Source organism: Heliconius melpomene, chromosome 10 (genome assembly GCF_056956725.1).
Source record: "Heliconius melpomene rosina isolate 202511_hmr_F chromosome 10, ASM5695672v1, whole genome shotgun sequence".
Taxonomy (NCBI): Eukaryota; Metazoa; Arthropoda; class Insecta; order Lepidoptera; family Nymphalidae; genus Heliconius; species Heliconius melpomene.
Window position 1 is genome coordinate 12,329,723 of NC_140398.1, and position 18,591 is coordinate 12,348,313.

The 18,591-nt window shown below is 33.4% G+C and overlaps 1 protein-coding gene across 4 annotated transcripts in view; it reads right to left on the reverse strand.

The window, feature by feature from the left end:
- Window positions 1–18,591, reverse strand: part of grh (grainy head) — a 78,520-nt gene that overhangs the window by 26,107 nt on the left and 33,822 nt on the right. For all 4 annotated transcript variants that reach the window (XM_085192029.1, XM_085192027.1, XM_085192028.1 and 1 more), the window contains exons 3-4: window positions 6,903–7,106; window positions 53–215 (exon numbers count right to left, since the gene is read on the reverse strand). In XM_085192029.1, the coding sequence (XP_085048155.1) occupies window positions 53–215; window positions 6,903–7,106 (367 nt within the window). The remainder of the gene's footprint in view (window positions 1–52; window positions 216–6,902; window positions 7,107–18,591) is intronic.

Sequence of the window (18,591 nt, forward strand, 5' to 3'; positions counted from 1 at the left end):
AAGTGTGTAAGTGCGTGCGCGCGCGGCGGCGGCGTACGGACGTGTGACGCACCTTGTGTCGCGGCGGCTTGAGCGCGTGCGGCTCGGGCTCGTCGACCACCTTGCGGCTCAGGTCCTCGGGCTCGCGCTTCACGAGCCCCGCGTGCAGCAGCCCCGAGAGCTCGCCCAGCTCCGCCCCGTGCGCGCCATTGGCCGCCTTCAGTGCTGCGCCGGCCCTGCGGAGGGGAGACGGACGTGATTGGCGACAGTGCGCGCGCGCTGCTATTTCTACGACCGACCTCGTTGCGCGCGCGCAATGTCTCTACACTATCATTCTCACTCTACTGATACTGTATATAAACAAGGGACACATTTATTAAATAATCCAACAACATTTAGATACCTGTACATGTATTTAGCACATAGCTTGTATTCTAAATAAATATTTATTTTTATTTTTTTGACAAATTTGCTAACAAATTATAATTAATTATAATTGGAGACCACGCAGGTTATGTTATTTGTGGAGTACCGAAAGTTCGAGAAAAGAATTTCAGAAATAATATCGCTATCTTATATTTATTATTCATCAATACAGTATAATATAGCTAATATAATATTTCAATACCGAAATATGCTAAATATAGAGTATTAAATCAATTCACAATACACAAAAACAAAGTGATTTATGTCTAATTTATTCATATGCGTGTGCTGACGCACGTCCTAGATAGTTTTGCATCTATCTATCTATACTTGTATTTCGACTGTGTTATTATATTTTAAGCTTTTATATATTTGTATACGGTTTCATACAGTGTAAGCTTGGTAGAGTAGCCCAACAAGACATACAGGCCACATCTCAAACGTAAGCATAAAGGCCATTCATATTCCAGACCAAAATATTCTTATAGTATTGCTTCATCTACCTTGCCTCATAAGGATTGTATCATCAGTGTTTTTAAATATAATAAGGGTAACTACACAAAAATATAGAGATATTACAAATTTACACAAAACAATAGCAAAATTGGAAAAAATGTCCAGTATTGGATAAATAATTGTACCTAATATCTATAAATATCAACATATAAATACAAAATTACAAGTATATTTCTTATTTATATGAATGGTAGAGCACGGTTGTGGTAGTGTATGTATTATATAAAAGCTATTCAATGATTTAAAATATACCCATGTATTTGCAAGAATTGTTTTAAACATTACAAATGTATGGGAGAAGAAATATTTGTTCAAGTGCAAATGAACAGAACCACCTCCGCAAGTGGCGCGAGGCGCGGCTTTCATCGCTCGGTGTCAGTATACGCCGATTTATGATAATTGAAGACATGTTTCATTGGCGTTCAGATGTTTATTTTAGATAAGAACCTCTCTTGGCACTATTTCATGCGTCTGAATCGGTCATGATACGCGACCTCCCGTGAGCTTTTAGCGTCAACGCTCACGTCGTTGTATTATTCATGTGCCTTTTTGACAAAAATCTTAGATAAGTTGTATGTAACATTGTAATGTAAAAGAATAGACGTCATCATTTAAATCAATGTATATTTATTTATCAATAAGTATATGTCGGAATTTTGGGAACATTGGAACTAACATGTACCGAAAAAAGTATCTCTTTTAACCACTATATTAAATTTGCAATAGACAATCCTAAGAAGATATGTAAATTAAGTTTGCAATAATGTTGGTACCTAAATTCTGCCAGAGGCGAGGTTCGGTTGATATTCATGTGATCGTAATACAAATGCTTTGTTTACATGTCGATTGTTTGTTCGTAGTTTGCGCCCTCGGCGTTACGTACGTACGAGTATGTGAACGCGTTATGCTAAGCGATAGATTAACCGATAGCTCCGATGAAATACGTCTTTCAAATTTTATCAACTTGATGGAATGTATCTATGAGTTACGTCTTCCAGCTTTTGTTAAGCTAGATTATATGACTAAACAAGAATTGGATTAAGAAAAACGAATTATATTGTATAAAATCAACAGTTTTTTTACAGGCCATAGTGGCGCAGTACAATTAGATCTGATTGTAAGCACGACGTGTGGAAATGGAATTAATTTCATTTAAGACAAAGTGCGGCGTTGAGTTGCGCCACTCAATACCTATTGAGTGTCTCGAGTGCTCAAGAATGTTTCTGTCTATTCCGCTATATTTGCAATACAAAACATAAGACTAAGAAAACATTTCTTAGCTGATATAAATAACTTTTGTATATTTTCCCTATAATGTACAAAAATGCGTTGAATAAATTTCAAATCAGCTTTTATATGCATCTATAATCTTATATCAGTATCATGTTTCTCAAAATTACCATAACACTGTTAGTATTAGGGGAATTGTGCTCAAGATGGCATACTATGATAAGATGACACACTACCAATATTGGTGAAACTATTAGCGCTAAGTGCGATCTTGTGACGTTTTAGAGAGTGTCTGTAGACGCAGCTAGTGCTTAAATTCAGTATGGCTGAAAGTGAATGCAGATGGGCAAGTAATTCATGTTTTCGTTATTTTCAATTGCAACAAATTTTTCTTTCGCTTTTGCTTGATGGTGAAAAGACATGTAAGATAAAGATTTTCTATTTGAACTAATTATAAATGTAAAAAAGAATTATTATATGACACAACTAACGCTAAAAGCGCATCCTAACCTATAAACTTCTGTCACAACGGTTAAAATTAAATGCATATATCTATTGGGTAAGATGACATACAAAACGTGAGTATAAGATGGCATACTATCTTACCCTTATAAATAGAATCGATGTATTTTTTTTGCTTTACCTACAACATGCCTGGCAATTACAAACGAATATATATTGGTCACAAGAAGACATGGATAAGGCTGCTAGAGCAAGGGCATTCAATAGCCGCAAGTGACGAAGCTTATTTCCTTTTTTGGAAAAGGAAGTGACTGATAACGGAATCCAACCTCATAGAATTTGCAACATGTATGAATCTGGCCTTAATACTGTTTAAAAGCCCCCCAGCAAATAAGAAACTATTTATTTGTGAACTATGCTCAACATATAATGATGGCGTTTTTATGCCACATAAATGCTATGCTAAGTATGTCATTTTACCCTGTAGATATGTCGTCTTACACTGGTCGACCTAAGTGCGATTTTTGTTTGTTTTTATGATGTTTGAAAGATGATTGTTCTGAAACTAAAATAATTTCGTTGATTATGAAATATATAATAGTATACGCAATATGCTGTTCTCAGATGACTTTATTTATTTGAAATATTTGTCTTCAAACAAAAAGTATGTCATCTTAAGCACAATTCCCCTAATGGTTTGAAAAAAAAAAACCATTTTAAGCTTCCGAATAAATATTTGCATTTAAATGCAAAAATTAGAATCAGTACACATTCTGAATATCTACCTTCATCGACCGTATTGTAATTATTTGCAATGTTTACTTAACACCCTTTCACACGTGATGAGACATTCACAATGCACTGAACGGAGGGGTAAGCGGTAGGTACTTGAGGAACTGATACTGTGGATCGAAAAATTATCAAGTTGAGTCATATTTAAAATATATATAAATATTAAAATACGATTTATTGAATTAATTATTGCTAATATTAATTAATGCATAGATTTTTCAATTCGTATATATCAATTAATTTATATAAATGATGTAAATTAAATATATTTCTTCACAAATTACAGTTAGAGTTGATGCCAGTCATTGTAAATATGTATATTGAGGAATGATAATATTCGTATTATATTTGTTTACCCATTCTGACACCACAAAGGTGGCATTCGGATTCGCTATCCAATACGGCAATCACGGCTGTAGGTATTCCTACCTTTACTTATTCTGTTATCATAACAAGATAGCATCGTTTAAAAATAGTTATTTCTTATCCCACAGACGCATGAGATACACAGTTAAGTTACTTTGGTTGCCCTTATCGCGATTAATATCAAAGGCGACGACAGTTTATACATCTTTTGACGAATAGATTAAAATCTATCGAGCATTAAAGCGAGATGAAGAAGGCGCTTGCAGCGGATGTGAGAAACGTTATTCCATTCTATTTGAATATATCATTCGACTAAATGTAGGTTTATTACTACTTTTCTCACGGAACTAATACATTATCAAACATTTTAATTGAAAGCGATTTCGCCATTTGTCTCAGCCATTAAAATACTGATTGCGTAGGTACATCATCAACGGCAAACACATAATTATTTTTATTAAAATCTAATCCTTATCAAACAACTGTACTTATAAATAACGCAAGGGACAGCTGAAAGTAATAATTCGCAACGTCCATTATAACGGTAATAATTGAAATTTGAATACGATATGTGCTGTAGATAAAGGATGGTCAAGAATGGTCAAGAATTAAGCCCCGATTTAATATTTCGCCATGCGATGGCCGAGGCTTAGGAACGTAACGATGTTACTGTCTTTTTATGCATTATTTTTATAAGAGGGTCGGATGTATTCAAAGAAAATGAATAGTATTAACTGTTGTGGCATTAACAATGCAGATATATTTTCAAGAGGAAACCGGTTCTAGTCCTAAATGGGTCACACGGTTTTTGCTAAGCAACTTTGTGAAGCTGAAACGATGCTAGCTACGCACAAATTATTTAGAAGTCTTAAATTTAGACAGTATATTTAAAAACTTCTAGCATGAAATAGTTATATTAATTAATCTAGCACTAATTAATAACCAATTGAAAATTAAGAATATATGAAAATTTTATCGATGGAATTAAAATTTGCAATAATTTTAAAAGAAGATAGGAGCAATAATTATCCCGTTACTTTGCAGCATAGGCGTAGATAAAGTCGCGAGGTCGAGGCCCTCTATGAAGCCATCCTGACGCATTTCTATGCTAATCTAAAAGCTTGCTTGAAAAGGATCTGACCACTATTAACAGTTATAGCCTGTGTATATTTAATTAAAATACTAGTAATTTCCACGAGTCCACAACGATTATACAAAGATGGCGACTGACACCCGCAGCCGCACTCGTAATGCGTTTACGAAATATTTTAACGCCTACGAATTGAAAGCAACATAATATAGAGACCGAACTAGTTAATTTCTACATCTATCGAGCATTCAATTCAAATATTACGAGCGATTTAGACAAACACAGCGCTCAGAAACTGACGATGCTATGGCACTGAACTACATATGGGATTAGCATACAAACGCGAGCGGCGACAGTGCTCTCGCCTCTCGCTTCTCGCCTCTCGGATGGGCGCGGGCGAGTTGGTGCATTCGTTATAATTTTGAATGTATGAATGAGAAGTAGCTGCTCACGTCGCGGCGGCGCGTGGGCCGCGTGTCGACAATGTACGCAGACAAGTCCTGGGCGTCCTTGTCAATGTGAGCGACTTCCAGCCACATCCGTCTATTGTCAGTGTTTGTGTTTATGCACTCCCGTAAACAGTGACGGGCATGACGAGTTCAAAATTATTATACAATTATCTCTGAATCCATTATTATAAATAAACATTAAGAGAAATGAAAAATGGCGTAGGTAATTTATTTTAAAAGCGATGGATGATATTTTGAAATAAAAAAAAATAATTAAAAAAATATATATTAATTTATTTGAACAAATTAATTCATAACTTTTAATTGAAGCCGTTGCCTTTTAATTTATAACACGTGACTATTTATCAATGTTTTTTTATAAAAGAATAATAAATAAAAAGTTAACATTGCCTACATTATACATATAAATTCTTTCTAGCAAGCATGTGACAGAGCGTTTGTTCATTTTGCGCCACCATTCAAAGGATGCTGTTAACAACATCTTTCAAAGAGCGAGTATAATTTGATCGGGGTCACATTTCTATGGGAATATCGTTTCTACGGTTCAACTTATACTCTTAACGGCAAAAGATAAGCATAATGAATAAAAGAATTTCATTTACGAAATATGTTTAACACTGTTATCTTTTTTTACATTTTAAATTATATAAAATGTGTAGGTATATTTATTTTCCACTTTTCGTAAGATATTTAAGTATCTATACATACTATTTATTTATGTAATATACATGTTCAAAGTTTAAGTTCAACCCTAAAAGATATCTCTAGATGGGTCCCTGATTTTTGTTGTTATTGGATTATTTAACTCACAATTTTCATATTACTAACGCCTATATAGATAGGTAGAATTTCTGGAATAATCTTAAAATTAAATTAAATTTAAAAAAAACCATAAAATAATCTTAAATCAGTCAAAGTTAAAAAAATTTATACCAAAATGCTAAATATATGCTAATTTAAAAATGATATTGGTTGGTGTACAGAAGTGGGGGCAAAGGATAAGACGTTCCTTGCAGTTGCGAACTCTCATTTCGATAATCCCGCCATACATATTCAAATGAGCACCTATGATTTATTGAGTGGAACATTAACATTTTTATTATTTGTTATTCTTACACCTTTCTTTAGGGCGGAAGCCACGCGGCCTCTGTCTCTGGGTACTCGGCCGTGAGACTCGCTAAAATAGCACCCCGTCTGAACTCTTATAAAAAATAACAGACCCAATATTATCATAGTTTACAAATAAATTTTAAGCGAATTCATTCCGTATTCACAGTGCTTCGATATTCGTCGATTATAATGATAATTGCCTCTATACACGAACTTCGACGTAAAATACGGCCGTGAGAATCGATGATTGATTTTCGGGAATCGACAACGATTCGGATGATGATCAAACTTATAAAATTTTATTTACGTTTGGTGTTGATTTTTTAACCTTGATATATTTGTATTTTCCGCATTGTAATAGCTATTTATTATTTATTATTATTAGTGAATATTTTTCCTCGCTTATAATAATAAGGTAGCTATAATAATTTAACCAAGGCCTACCATCATTTTAAACTTACGGCCAAACTTCCTTGTGAAGGTTAAGGTGAGACTCTTGCGCTAAAGGAGGCAACTTGTAGTATTCGGTGACGAGAGCTTGAGGCTGAGTGTCGTCTGTGACGCCTAGAACAGCAGATGTAGCTGCGCTCAACGGATGCTCTGCACCTCCGGTGTAGTAAGCTCGCCAGGACTCACCACTCACTTCCATTACTTCTTTGCGCCTCCTGTAAACAATATATACTTATTAGCATGAAAAGAGCAATTATCTTATTATAACAGTTTTTTAATTTTTTCGTTTAAAAAAAGCGTTTTTTCGCCATATTTATTGTAATAGTTATAAATTAAATTACTCCGAACAAAAAAGGACGTTTATTTGGAGATCGCAATACTTGGTTACCTATGTTTAATTATGACGTGCGATATAAAAGGTCAATTTTCATTGACTTTGTTGTATCAATGAAGAAAACGTAAGATACTGGTACCCCAAGCCTGTAGTTTTACAACTGGATCGACTACATCTTACGAACCAGTTATTAGGCGTGACCATTTTGGTACGGATACTGACCTTTGATGGTGTTCATCTGCGGTCGTCATCGTATAATATGTCGATATAATACGTACGCTAATTGTTGTACACAAACGTGATTCAGCAAACCAGGTGGCAGGCTGGCTGTCTAAATGATTGCTATAACGGCCCTGCGAGCGACTAACTCTGATGCTGCATACCTATTACAGATATTTGGATGGGCGTACGTCACACGACTTTGGCCACTTGATTCTGCACAACCTGAATGTAGAACAGGTCCAAACCACTTGCAGAACCGGAAGGATACGAGGCAAATCCCTGTTCCCTTACCAACCAGTTTAGGTTGTCTGACGTCACAACCAGCGGTATCCGACGATGCAGACAAATAAATAAAAAATATTGGAAGCACGCGTCAGACGAGTTTTACCGGATCGTAGTTCTACCTGATTTCTGTTCCTGGTAGTTTATTGATATCAGAGGAGGTCATTATTTATTCATTTATCATTGTTTTAAGAAAGAAGCATACGATAATACGGTACCAACATAATATAGAAAATCTTAAAAGGTCGACACTACTAATTAATTTATTATATATCTACCTATTTAACTACCCATTTACCTAAATTTGTTTCTCAAATCAAGCTAAACTTGCTTTTTCGTGCAAATTGAGGTTATTTCATTACTAAGTGGACGAAATTGATAATAAATTTTGAAACTTACTAGGCTAGTACCGAGTTATTTATAAGTTTACAGCTCAATTTATTAACATAAAATGTTTTGCAACATTTGATTAATGCACTTAATTTTTATAAATCAATGTTCTTATAATATAAGGATGGTAATTAAAATAAAATAAACATTTCATAAAACATTATGACGTTATTCACGGAGAGTTGTCAGTTCGATTTTGCTCGAGTAGTAACAAGACAAAGTAAATTGCGTGTTGAATGACAATACTCAACGCCGCGCCGTGGGGAACAAGACGGACTTCGGGAAAACAAAAATAATTAATTGCATGAATGAGAATGGAACCCACAACCAGTGCATTTATAGTCAGATGTTTTAACACTGCGCTACTACGGCGATAGACATGTGTCTTTACTGCCGTCGCGTCTTAATAAAGACGCAAGACTATTTGACAGAGATATTTGGACAACAGGCTTAAAAAGCTTTTATTAGAAACAAAGATGCATAACTAAAATGCCGCTGATTAATCAAGAATGTCAAATAAAAATAGAGTATGCGAATTAGTTCAGAAAACTGGAAAAGCCAGCTTCTGGTATTTAACCAAGCAAAGCGTGAGTCATTTGACGAGTTAACTGGCGGCGGGGCTGCGGGCGCGGGCGGCGGGTTGCACCACGTGAATGAGATTCCGGTAGGTGCGCACGTAAAAATCGTGCAACGAATCTAACAGGTTTGCTGGGGTCCTTGCGAGGCCATCGGGACTGGTCTAACCTGCCCTGTGCACATGAACCTCAAATTTCCGATCGTTTCCTATAACATTTACTTATAACCGATAAGCCATAAGCATACTTGAATTTGAATACTGATAGGTATATTAAAATATTACTTTTTTAAATATTTTTCTAGTATAAAATATTCGATTCGTACCAATCTCCAAATGAAATAATTGATCAATCTTTTTCTTATTGTCAATTGTTCATGCCATTTAGATTTCGCAATTTGCCTTCTCGTGTGTTTGTTTGGGTTAACTATTGTATAAAGCGATTAGAAAGTATGACGCGCAGCTGTCACCAATACGTGACGCACGTTAGAGCGGAACGGATGGCTCTGAACGAAGGGTTGAGGGAATCACCGTAGTGTCTACAAAGCATTCGTTACGACCATTCATCTAAAACCGTTTCTTAACATTACAGTGACAATACTTACATTACAGTACATGTATGGAAAAATGTTGTTTTCAGCTTTCAATGAATTTCCATCATTTAAGTATTATTGAGGCTAGCCGTGGCGCAGGAACACAAAGTGTGACTGTAAACGGTAAACTGGTTATGGGTTCGATCCCGGAATGCCTTCAGAAATCGGTTGAAAGTGAGGAGTGTCTTAAAACTAGGTTCCCTCTGCTTACCCTACTGTGTGCGGGTTACAGCATGAAGCTGATTTATTTATTTTAATTGTTGTAAAATGGTATAAAACGGAAATGTAGTCAGTCTTTCGTGTTCTTATGCTTTACTAAGTGAGCAAGAACGAAGAAACAAATACGGAATTGTAAATGACAATAATTTGTTACCTTTAATGTTTTCATAAATAAGTGAAACAACAATTTCTGAATTTAATGAAGCATGAGTCATTTTTATCTGAGGTCGCAACAAGAAGTGAGACTGAGCGGAGTGGGGCGGCGGTGTTTCGAAAGGCGCTCGTCCGTCGTCCACGTCGACGTCCGGTGTCGCGTCCAACTATCGATCATTCGGTTCGTTAATAAATAACACGTCGGCGTTGTCCGTTGCTTATCTCGGCTGTTCGGGCATGTGGAAAAATTTGGTGTAGGTGTCGTAACGGAGCGACACGCATGTCTCGTAGGGTTGCGTGCGCCCGCCTGGCGTGCTTATCCTCCTTCGGTCGTTGCCTCGCCACTCGATTGCTTCATTATTAATCTTTTAATTAAAACCACCACCGTCTCGATACATATTAAACATAACCAATCCTCAATTGTAAATTGAATTTACTCTTCCAGTATGTTAAAAAAAACAGTTAATAACTTCCAAAAAAATACATAAATAAAAGCCATTTTACTTTTATTAACATAAAACCTATCTAAAGATTAATATAATCTTAAACTATCTTTAAACTAACCAACAAAGTAGTATTAATTCTATTTATTAAATGAAAGTCGCATATAAGTTTATTGAGTTGAATTGTCGCATTAGTAAGGAACCAGCTTTGTCGGGTTGAGCAGTTACGCACGGCAGGTGCAACAGGCGCGAGGGAAAGTACTGGGAGCGGTTAAATCTACGTTTTATCATTTGATAAGAGACTAGAATCAATCTCAATAATGAGTTATTATATTAAATAAATCTAATCTTTTAATGTATTCATAACAAACAATTTTAGGATATAGTAAAAAATTGTATGTTATTATTAAAATAAAGAAATTATAAACTAATCTATAGCAACCATCTCTATGGTAATACTCTGATTTGGCCCTTGAATCATTTTGTGTATAATAATTTACCATTAGTGAACATTATATGTTTATTATTTAATAAATGTAATTATTTAATATACATACATATGTCCATTAAAATGCGTCATATGCCAATAAGCAACGAATTTTGATATTTTTATATGCAATTTCTTTACATAGTAAATCAATTAATAGAGTCAATCATTAAAATGAGAACGACCCGAAAGCACCCGAAGCAATTCTTTTAGTATAGGCAGTAAAAGAATTTTGCTTTAAGAAATGAGGTTGGTTACATTGTACTCGGGCAGTTGAGAGCCAGCAAAAAAATAAATTCTTCTGGCCAGTATAAATAAATAAGGGATGAGTACATCCGTGACAGTATCGAGCACAGGACAAACCAAGCGAAAGGCATTTTCGACAAATATTTTTTGTGCTATGACGAGGAACGCATATAAGATGATTCATTTACGGACATCTTCACCGTATAAGTATACCTAACATTATTACTTCTGTTTTCTTGCCAGCATTATGTACGGACGACAAGAAATGTCTTCTTGGAAATATGCGCCCACGCAGATTAAAGATGGAAATGCTACTTGGGCTCTAAATAAGTCACGCGTCCGTCTGCGTAACTAGTAAATCTTTATTATTTTCAAATAGTTAAATGAAAAGTAATTATAAAGTTTTAAAGCTGTTCTCAAATGAATATATGTCTGACTATTAAATAATTCATTGGCATGAAAATATTAATTTACGTTCATTATAAATATCAATTATTACTTTTTTATTCATAATCTTCCATTTTACAAACAACATCTTCTCGTATGTTTAATATTAAGTAATACAGTAAGTACGACAAGAGGTTGTAAAATTTGTAAAGGACTATCAGTTTCTTCAATTTCTCTGGCATAATCAAAATGGAATATAAGTTACATATATCTTGATATAAATGTGTGTCATAAAATATAATACAAGTAAACTATAAGATTCGCGTGGACCTATTGATGCTCCCTTCACAATTATAAAACCATTGATTGACACTTCGAAATCTTGACATCATGTCAATAAAATTTATTAATATATTTTTATTCAGAAAATTTCATTTGACGATGCACTCGGTGGAATCTTTCAAGTCCTTAATCCAGGTAAGTTTTCGCACTCTTTACAAGTTAAAGAATTGCCAATTCATGTCTTGTCATCAGTAAAATTTCTTATAATTCTATGCAAAACCCAAAAGGTGTCTCGAACTGTATATTTCCTTATAAGCATATGTCAATTTTAATCATATAATTACACTTATTGTATTAAACGCCATTAATAAAGAATAAATTAAATTAAAATTAAATAAAATGTTCACTTTTAAGTCCACAAATTAACCCTTGTCGTCGTGTCGATAACAATATTGAACGAGGGAGAGGAAATACAAAAAAATAATAATTGAAGGTCATTCGATGTCTATTGATGGAAACTGAATGGCGGTGCCGAGTTCTTTACGCTTATTGTACTTGCAATTACTCCGGCGAGTAAGATCGACAAAAACTTCGCGACGTTTATCATAGATCATTTTAAAATAAAATATTTTTATATGCTGCCCATTGTTTTAAATAAAAACTAAATGGATATAATTCATTTTTATAACTCCAATGCTACCTTTTTAATTTTATATTATCGTCTCATCTCACAAAATATGTTTTCCGAAGTAAACGCTATTGAAAGTTATTCCTGTTATTATATTATACATATTAATATTTCATGTTTAGGGCGCCTATGAAACTTGAAACTTTACAACTTACAAAAAACATGTGATCGATGTTGTGGACGTTAAGCTTTATTATATTTAGCTTTTAGCTAAAGTAATAACAGGACGTCCGTGGTGCCCACGCGCTTCTTTTTAACGAAAAATATAAAATACGTATTATAGTCTAATAGTAGCGTTAGGATATGCGATTATGAAGTAAATTATTATTGATATTATACCTTATTCATAAAAAAAATGCTTTAGTAATAAGTTTAATGATATTTGTACTTAACATTTGGCTTTGGCTTTATATGTACCATGGTACGTATTTTAAGTAACTAATATATTTGCTCAAAATAACAATTTCATCGCTAATATCACTTTTTAGTTATGATATAATAAGGTTAATAAGAACAAAAGATTTGAAATAATAAATGAAGAAAAAAAAACATATTTTCCTCTTAAACTACGGATTTTCGTCAACATTTGAAATGATATAAAATGTAAAATTCTTTTTTACGAAGAAATATATAAATTATAGTTGCTCGTAAAAAAGAATTTTATTTATAGATAGATATAGATAATAGAATACAAAAATAATAATATCAACGAATGACGTTTAGGGTGGGCAGTAAAAAAAGAAATATAATTCTGATTTTAGCATTCGAATGGTATCTGAAAATGAGCATGAAGGCATAAATTAGAAGCAAAGCTCGCACAAAGCACAACGCGGTTCTACTACGTTCTGTGCCGTGCGAATTGAAACAGGTTGTGTGACAGGTATCTATATAGTGTGATTTATAGCCGATTATGCGGGACTACGGGGACTATAATTAAATCGAGACTATTAGGTATGCCCGAAAGATTGGCGACACTGCCCACGGTTACGAGTCGAGAATGATTTAATACACCCAGCTGTGATATCGCTTTGATTAAAAATGGAATCTAAGATAAACATACATAATAATTGAGAATAGAAAATTGTTTTTAAAATATTAAATATTTCACTTTTAATTGTCTTTATTGAAATATATAAATAGTAAATACATTAGTCCACGCGCAATTCTTAAATACCGTTCGGTCCGTCCTTATTGTAAGCAAGAACTAATAAAATTTACGGAATGTTTCCAAGACATCGCAAAATGTATGTAAAAACACAAATTTACAAGACTATATAAATACTTGTCGTATTAAGATAATTCATAGAAAACCATATTATGAAAAACGGTTGTGTAAAACAAAAAGACATCATTTACGAACAAGTAACTGGTATCTCTGACGGCAGGCGGTGCTTTGCAACAAAACAAACTTTTAATATCGCAAAAGTTGCTAACAACTCGTCAACGTACTTGACAATTGTGAGAACCCGATCAATTATTCCTTTGCAAATCGTAATTGTCAATAATAAATACGGTATATGTTAACTACAGTACGGTCAACCAGTCGTGGCCGCGTGAAGCTGGGTTTTCTGAAGCTTTGCGCATGGTTCACTTTAGGTGGGTAAGAGTAGAAGTAAGAGAAATCAGAATATACAATTTGCTACTGCTTACATTTACAGCTAACTTCAGGGTAGCCACAACTCGTCGGCCGCACTGTAGGGTACGTTTCCATTAAGATTCGAAGTTAAAATAGCATGTCGATCATTTTACGAAGCAATCAGCGATGCCGCGATGGCAATGTTGCGATAGCAGGGCGCGAGATAACTTTTAATTACCGTCGCCTATTTACATATTGTAGAAGGTATTGACGGATGTAGGTAGGTACCGCAATTAAGGCCGCATAAGTCTTCGTTTTATACGTTGATGTTAGTTCATTCATTCACTGCAACTGATAACGTTTGTTTGACGGCGACATTAAGCACCGTGGCAGTGTGTCTCATTTCTGTTTAATAAAATATTCAGAAACATTATATTAAAGCCATTTAATAATATATGCCTATCTTCATAATAAAATTTACATCAATATTTAACTTGCAAATTAGTAATTTTATACTACCATATATTAATGCTGTTTACTGGCTTATGCCATGTATGTTATTAGGTATACTTATTTTCCTATTCAGGGCTAGAAAGTATACCTTCTTGTGTGTACATTTTAAAGGAATTTTATTTTTTTAATATAAAAATATTGTCTTATAGTATGTACTGTATAATTATGTACTCCATTTATATTTATTTTGAAGCTTACAAAGGGCATATCTGGTTTTTATGAAAATTTGCTGTAGTTATATATTTTTTTTCGAAGTCACTAACATTTTATGCTTTCTTTATACAAAATAACATTAGATAAGTAATCAAAACAGAGAAACTCACGAGTACATAGAAAGTTACAGCGCAAATAATAAATTAATAAAACAGAATTATAGAAATTCAAACGGTTAACACTAATTAATACAAAATTAACAAATATAGCCAATAATATTAATCAATTTGTATAAATTTAGATTCGAATATTAGATCTTATAGTACCCAGATGTATAATGCGCCAAATCGGCGCCTGCTAATTGCGGAGGTCTGTAATTTACGAGCAGCCTGAATAGCTGCGCGCCGCCATCAGCCTTCCGCCGCGCCTTGAGCCGCGCACCGACACTATTTAGTACTACTGTCAACCCTAAATAATTGTACTGTTTTATTGTTAGTTTAAGCAGAATGTAGATCATCTAAATCCATCCATCCATACCTATATTATAAATTCGAAAGTAACTCTGTCTGTCTGTCTGTCTGTCTTTTACGCAATCAGGGCCAAACCGCTAATTTAATTGTGATAAAATACTCATATAGAGATACTTGAGGGTCCCGGGATGAACATAGGATACTTTTTTTTTCTCATATTTGTAATATTTTCCATATATACCAATATAATTAATTTGACAAGCAATTTATTCCGCCATGTTAATAACAATCGTCGCTACGCGTTGCTAAGCAACGGCTCGCAAAGTGTGTTGTTTTAAGTAAACGTCACTCAAAGTGAGTTTGCTTAATGCACACATGGCGCGCGCTGATATAGATTTGTATACATTAACAAAAATTAGATGATTTCTATAACTTGATGTTCATCCTTATGAAAATAAATATAATAGTCACTTTTAGCATTTCATCTAGATTGAAATTATAGTTTACTGTATAACATTCTAATAAATAAGATGTCACTGATTCCAAATGACCTAGCCTACGAGTGGTATAGTATGACCGACGCGAACGGGCAGATGACTTTGATGATTTTGTAATTTTTTATATATTTTCGAATTACTATAATTTTTATGTAATTATTTGCTGCTTAATTAATTTATCTCAGTTCGGTTATCTATACCGATGTTATACACTTAAAATATTGTAATTTTAATCATTTGGGATTTTATTTAATATTGTTCGCAAAATTAATAATTATTTAATATAGAAAAATGTTTAGTACGCTCGCACGGCAAACTTTAGGTACTTTCTCTAATATATAGAATTTCCTTTAGTTACTTTTACTTCTTTTGTTTGTTCATTTCGGTTACTCAGATAGTTTTTCTAATAATAAATCTCCACTTATTATTATTTTTTAACTTATTTTAATTATTTAAGCTTATATTTTCGCGGGCGTAGTCGCGTCCGGGCCCACTAGTACATCCATAAATGTTGCCATCTCCAAAAATTTATATTCACTCACGTATAACTTAATAAAACCATGTAGACTAGGTACTTTTACGTGTTGTTTTTTTTTGTGTAAAATACTAACTTAACGCTTAACACTGTATCCCTTGCGGGGTAGTCAGCTGTATAAAATGCAAATGCAATTTGTCGTTATTATGAATGAACGTATATTAATAACAACGTAGTGCACATCGCTACGCAACTTGTTATAGCAAATCATTAAAGTTCATAGGAGTAAAATAATAGGTGTAGAAAAATATATTTTGTTATTGTTTTCATAATATTTTCATGTTAAATTTAAAATATTGCTATAAGATCCTTACCGCTTGATAGGATTTTACATAATCATTATTAATTCTCTCTTCCTTTATAATTAGAGGTCTTCTATTAGAAAGTCTTCTATTATCTTCTACTTAGATACATTTATAACTTTCCACGATATTAATATAGTACCTTTTTTGCCTCACCCTGTATCCTGCAGCAGGATCAGCAGAGGGAACCTGGGAACCTAGTGCAATGACACTCCGTACACTTTCCCCCGTATTCTGGAGGCATTGCATGTTAAGTGGCGGAACTCAATGTCGCGTTTTGCCTCGTTACCACAGCCAGGAAATGAAAATATAAAATACTAGCGGCCCGCTCGCAGTTACACCCGCGTGAACTATGTTATTATTAATTTCTGTCTCCATGACTACGTCTATGCAAAATTTGAGACTCCTAGCATTTATAGTAACGAAGTTTCATACAAACTTTCGACCCCAAAAACAACCCCTAGAAGTCGGATATTGCAAATTCTTAGCGAGTACCTACGTCCTATAAGTAACTCCTATGCAAAATTTGAGATTCCTAGCACTTGTAGTTTCTGAGATTTCGTGATGAGTGAGTGACCTTTCGATTTTATATATATAGATTTCATTTCCTCGATTGGGAATCGAGTCCACAATCTTTGCCTTATCTTTTAATTGAAATTGATTAAAATTTAACAAGTGTGATTTTTTGTGTGTTTTAAATTCAAATAGACATAATCTAAAAAAAATGTTATTGTACTTGTTTGGCCTTAAAGGCTTATTTTAATTTTTTTCTTAGTTTATGAATATTTTAATCTAAATATAATATTCTAATTAGATAAATTAATATAATTATCTTATATTATATATTAAGGATATCTTTCAAAACTAAAACGGTTGAAACACCTCTATTAAGACTGTTTATCTTACAAGAGCAGGGAAACGAAAATAATTTAAATATAGGTAATCACTTCTTCGAATGGAGAAATAGATAGTCGGTTATTTTTAAAGTGGATACCATTATTTTCTCTTTGCAAACAAACATGCAGGTATTAAAAATGAGGTTATTGTGTAAAATTTTATTGCGAATATATTGGTGTCTACGGATTGTACATAAAATGTAATATGCGTATATATTATGTTTGAATTTAAATAAGAAATACATATTTTTTATATTATATGTGGTAATGTTTATTCATTACCTTCATTGCCTTTTTTAAATCTAGTAAGAATCTAATCGGATAATTTCTAGGTGTATATGGAAAAAGTTGTTACTATAAATGCTTGTACATTTAATTGGACAATTTTCTATTTTTTACATAAACATAATAGAATGTTTTTTATTAATCTTATATAAACTTTTATCGTTTTAATAAATTTTAATCACTCTACGTGTTTTTTTTTAATTTATTGACGGAATTTCCGTTCTTCTTTTAGGTGTTCATAAAGTTATAAAGAGAAGAGTGTATTTTCTAGGGATTATAATGTTACTTAGTATAATCGATACAAATGGAAACACGTTAGCATATTCTCGTTTAATGTAGATCGAACCTTCATTAACAATTCTATACATTAATTTACATTTTAATTCTGTTTATTATAAATATTTATTCGGCTTAGTAACTTTATCTTGGTACCAATAACGGTGAAGCTGCCTATGGGTAATTTTCATTTTCTAAAATTGTTTTTGAATAATGAAAAAAGTTTTTTATAAGGGGTACCTAACCCTACTCTGTTTATTATATGGGCAAAGTCAAAGTCAAAGTCAAAATATCTTTATTCCATAAAAATGCTTAACATTCACTTGGACATGTCATAAAAGATAAAAAAAAAAATGGAAAACAAAATAACCAAAAAAAATGTGCAATTTTGACTTGAAAAAAGCCCGTTCAAATGGTTGAGCTCATGAGAAGATACAGGCAAAGAAACTCATGGCCACTCTTTTTAAATGCCAACATTTGTTATAAATCACAATTAACAATTTTAACTTAGAAATAGAGCAACTCATTTCCAAACATCTTTATCGCGAACATAATCTTTAACAGAGTAATAAGCTTTTTGGCAGAGCCTGTGCTTTACCACTTTTTTAAATTTGTTCAGTGATAAATTAACCACGTCGTTTGGAAGTTTGTTATAAAAGTGTATACTTTGACCTACGAATGAGTGAGACACTTTATGGAGCCTAGAGAAGGGCACAGCAAGCTTATTTTTATTTCTTAAATTATATTGATGGAGGTCACTGTTTTTATTAAATTTATTAATATTCTTACGCACATATACTAAGTTGTCGTAAATATATTGGGAGTGTAGTGTGAGGATGTTAAAGTCTTTAAATTTATTCCTTAGTGACTCCCGTGAACCCATTTTATAGACTGCTC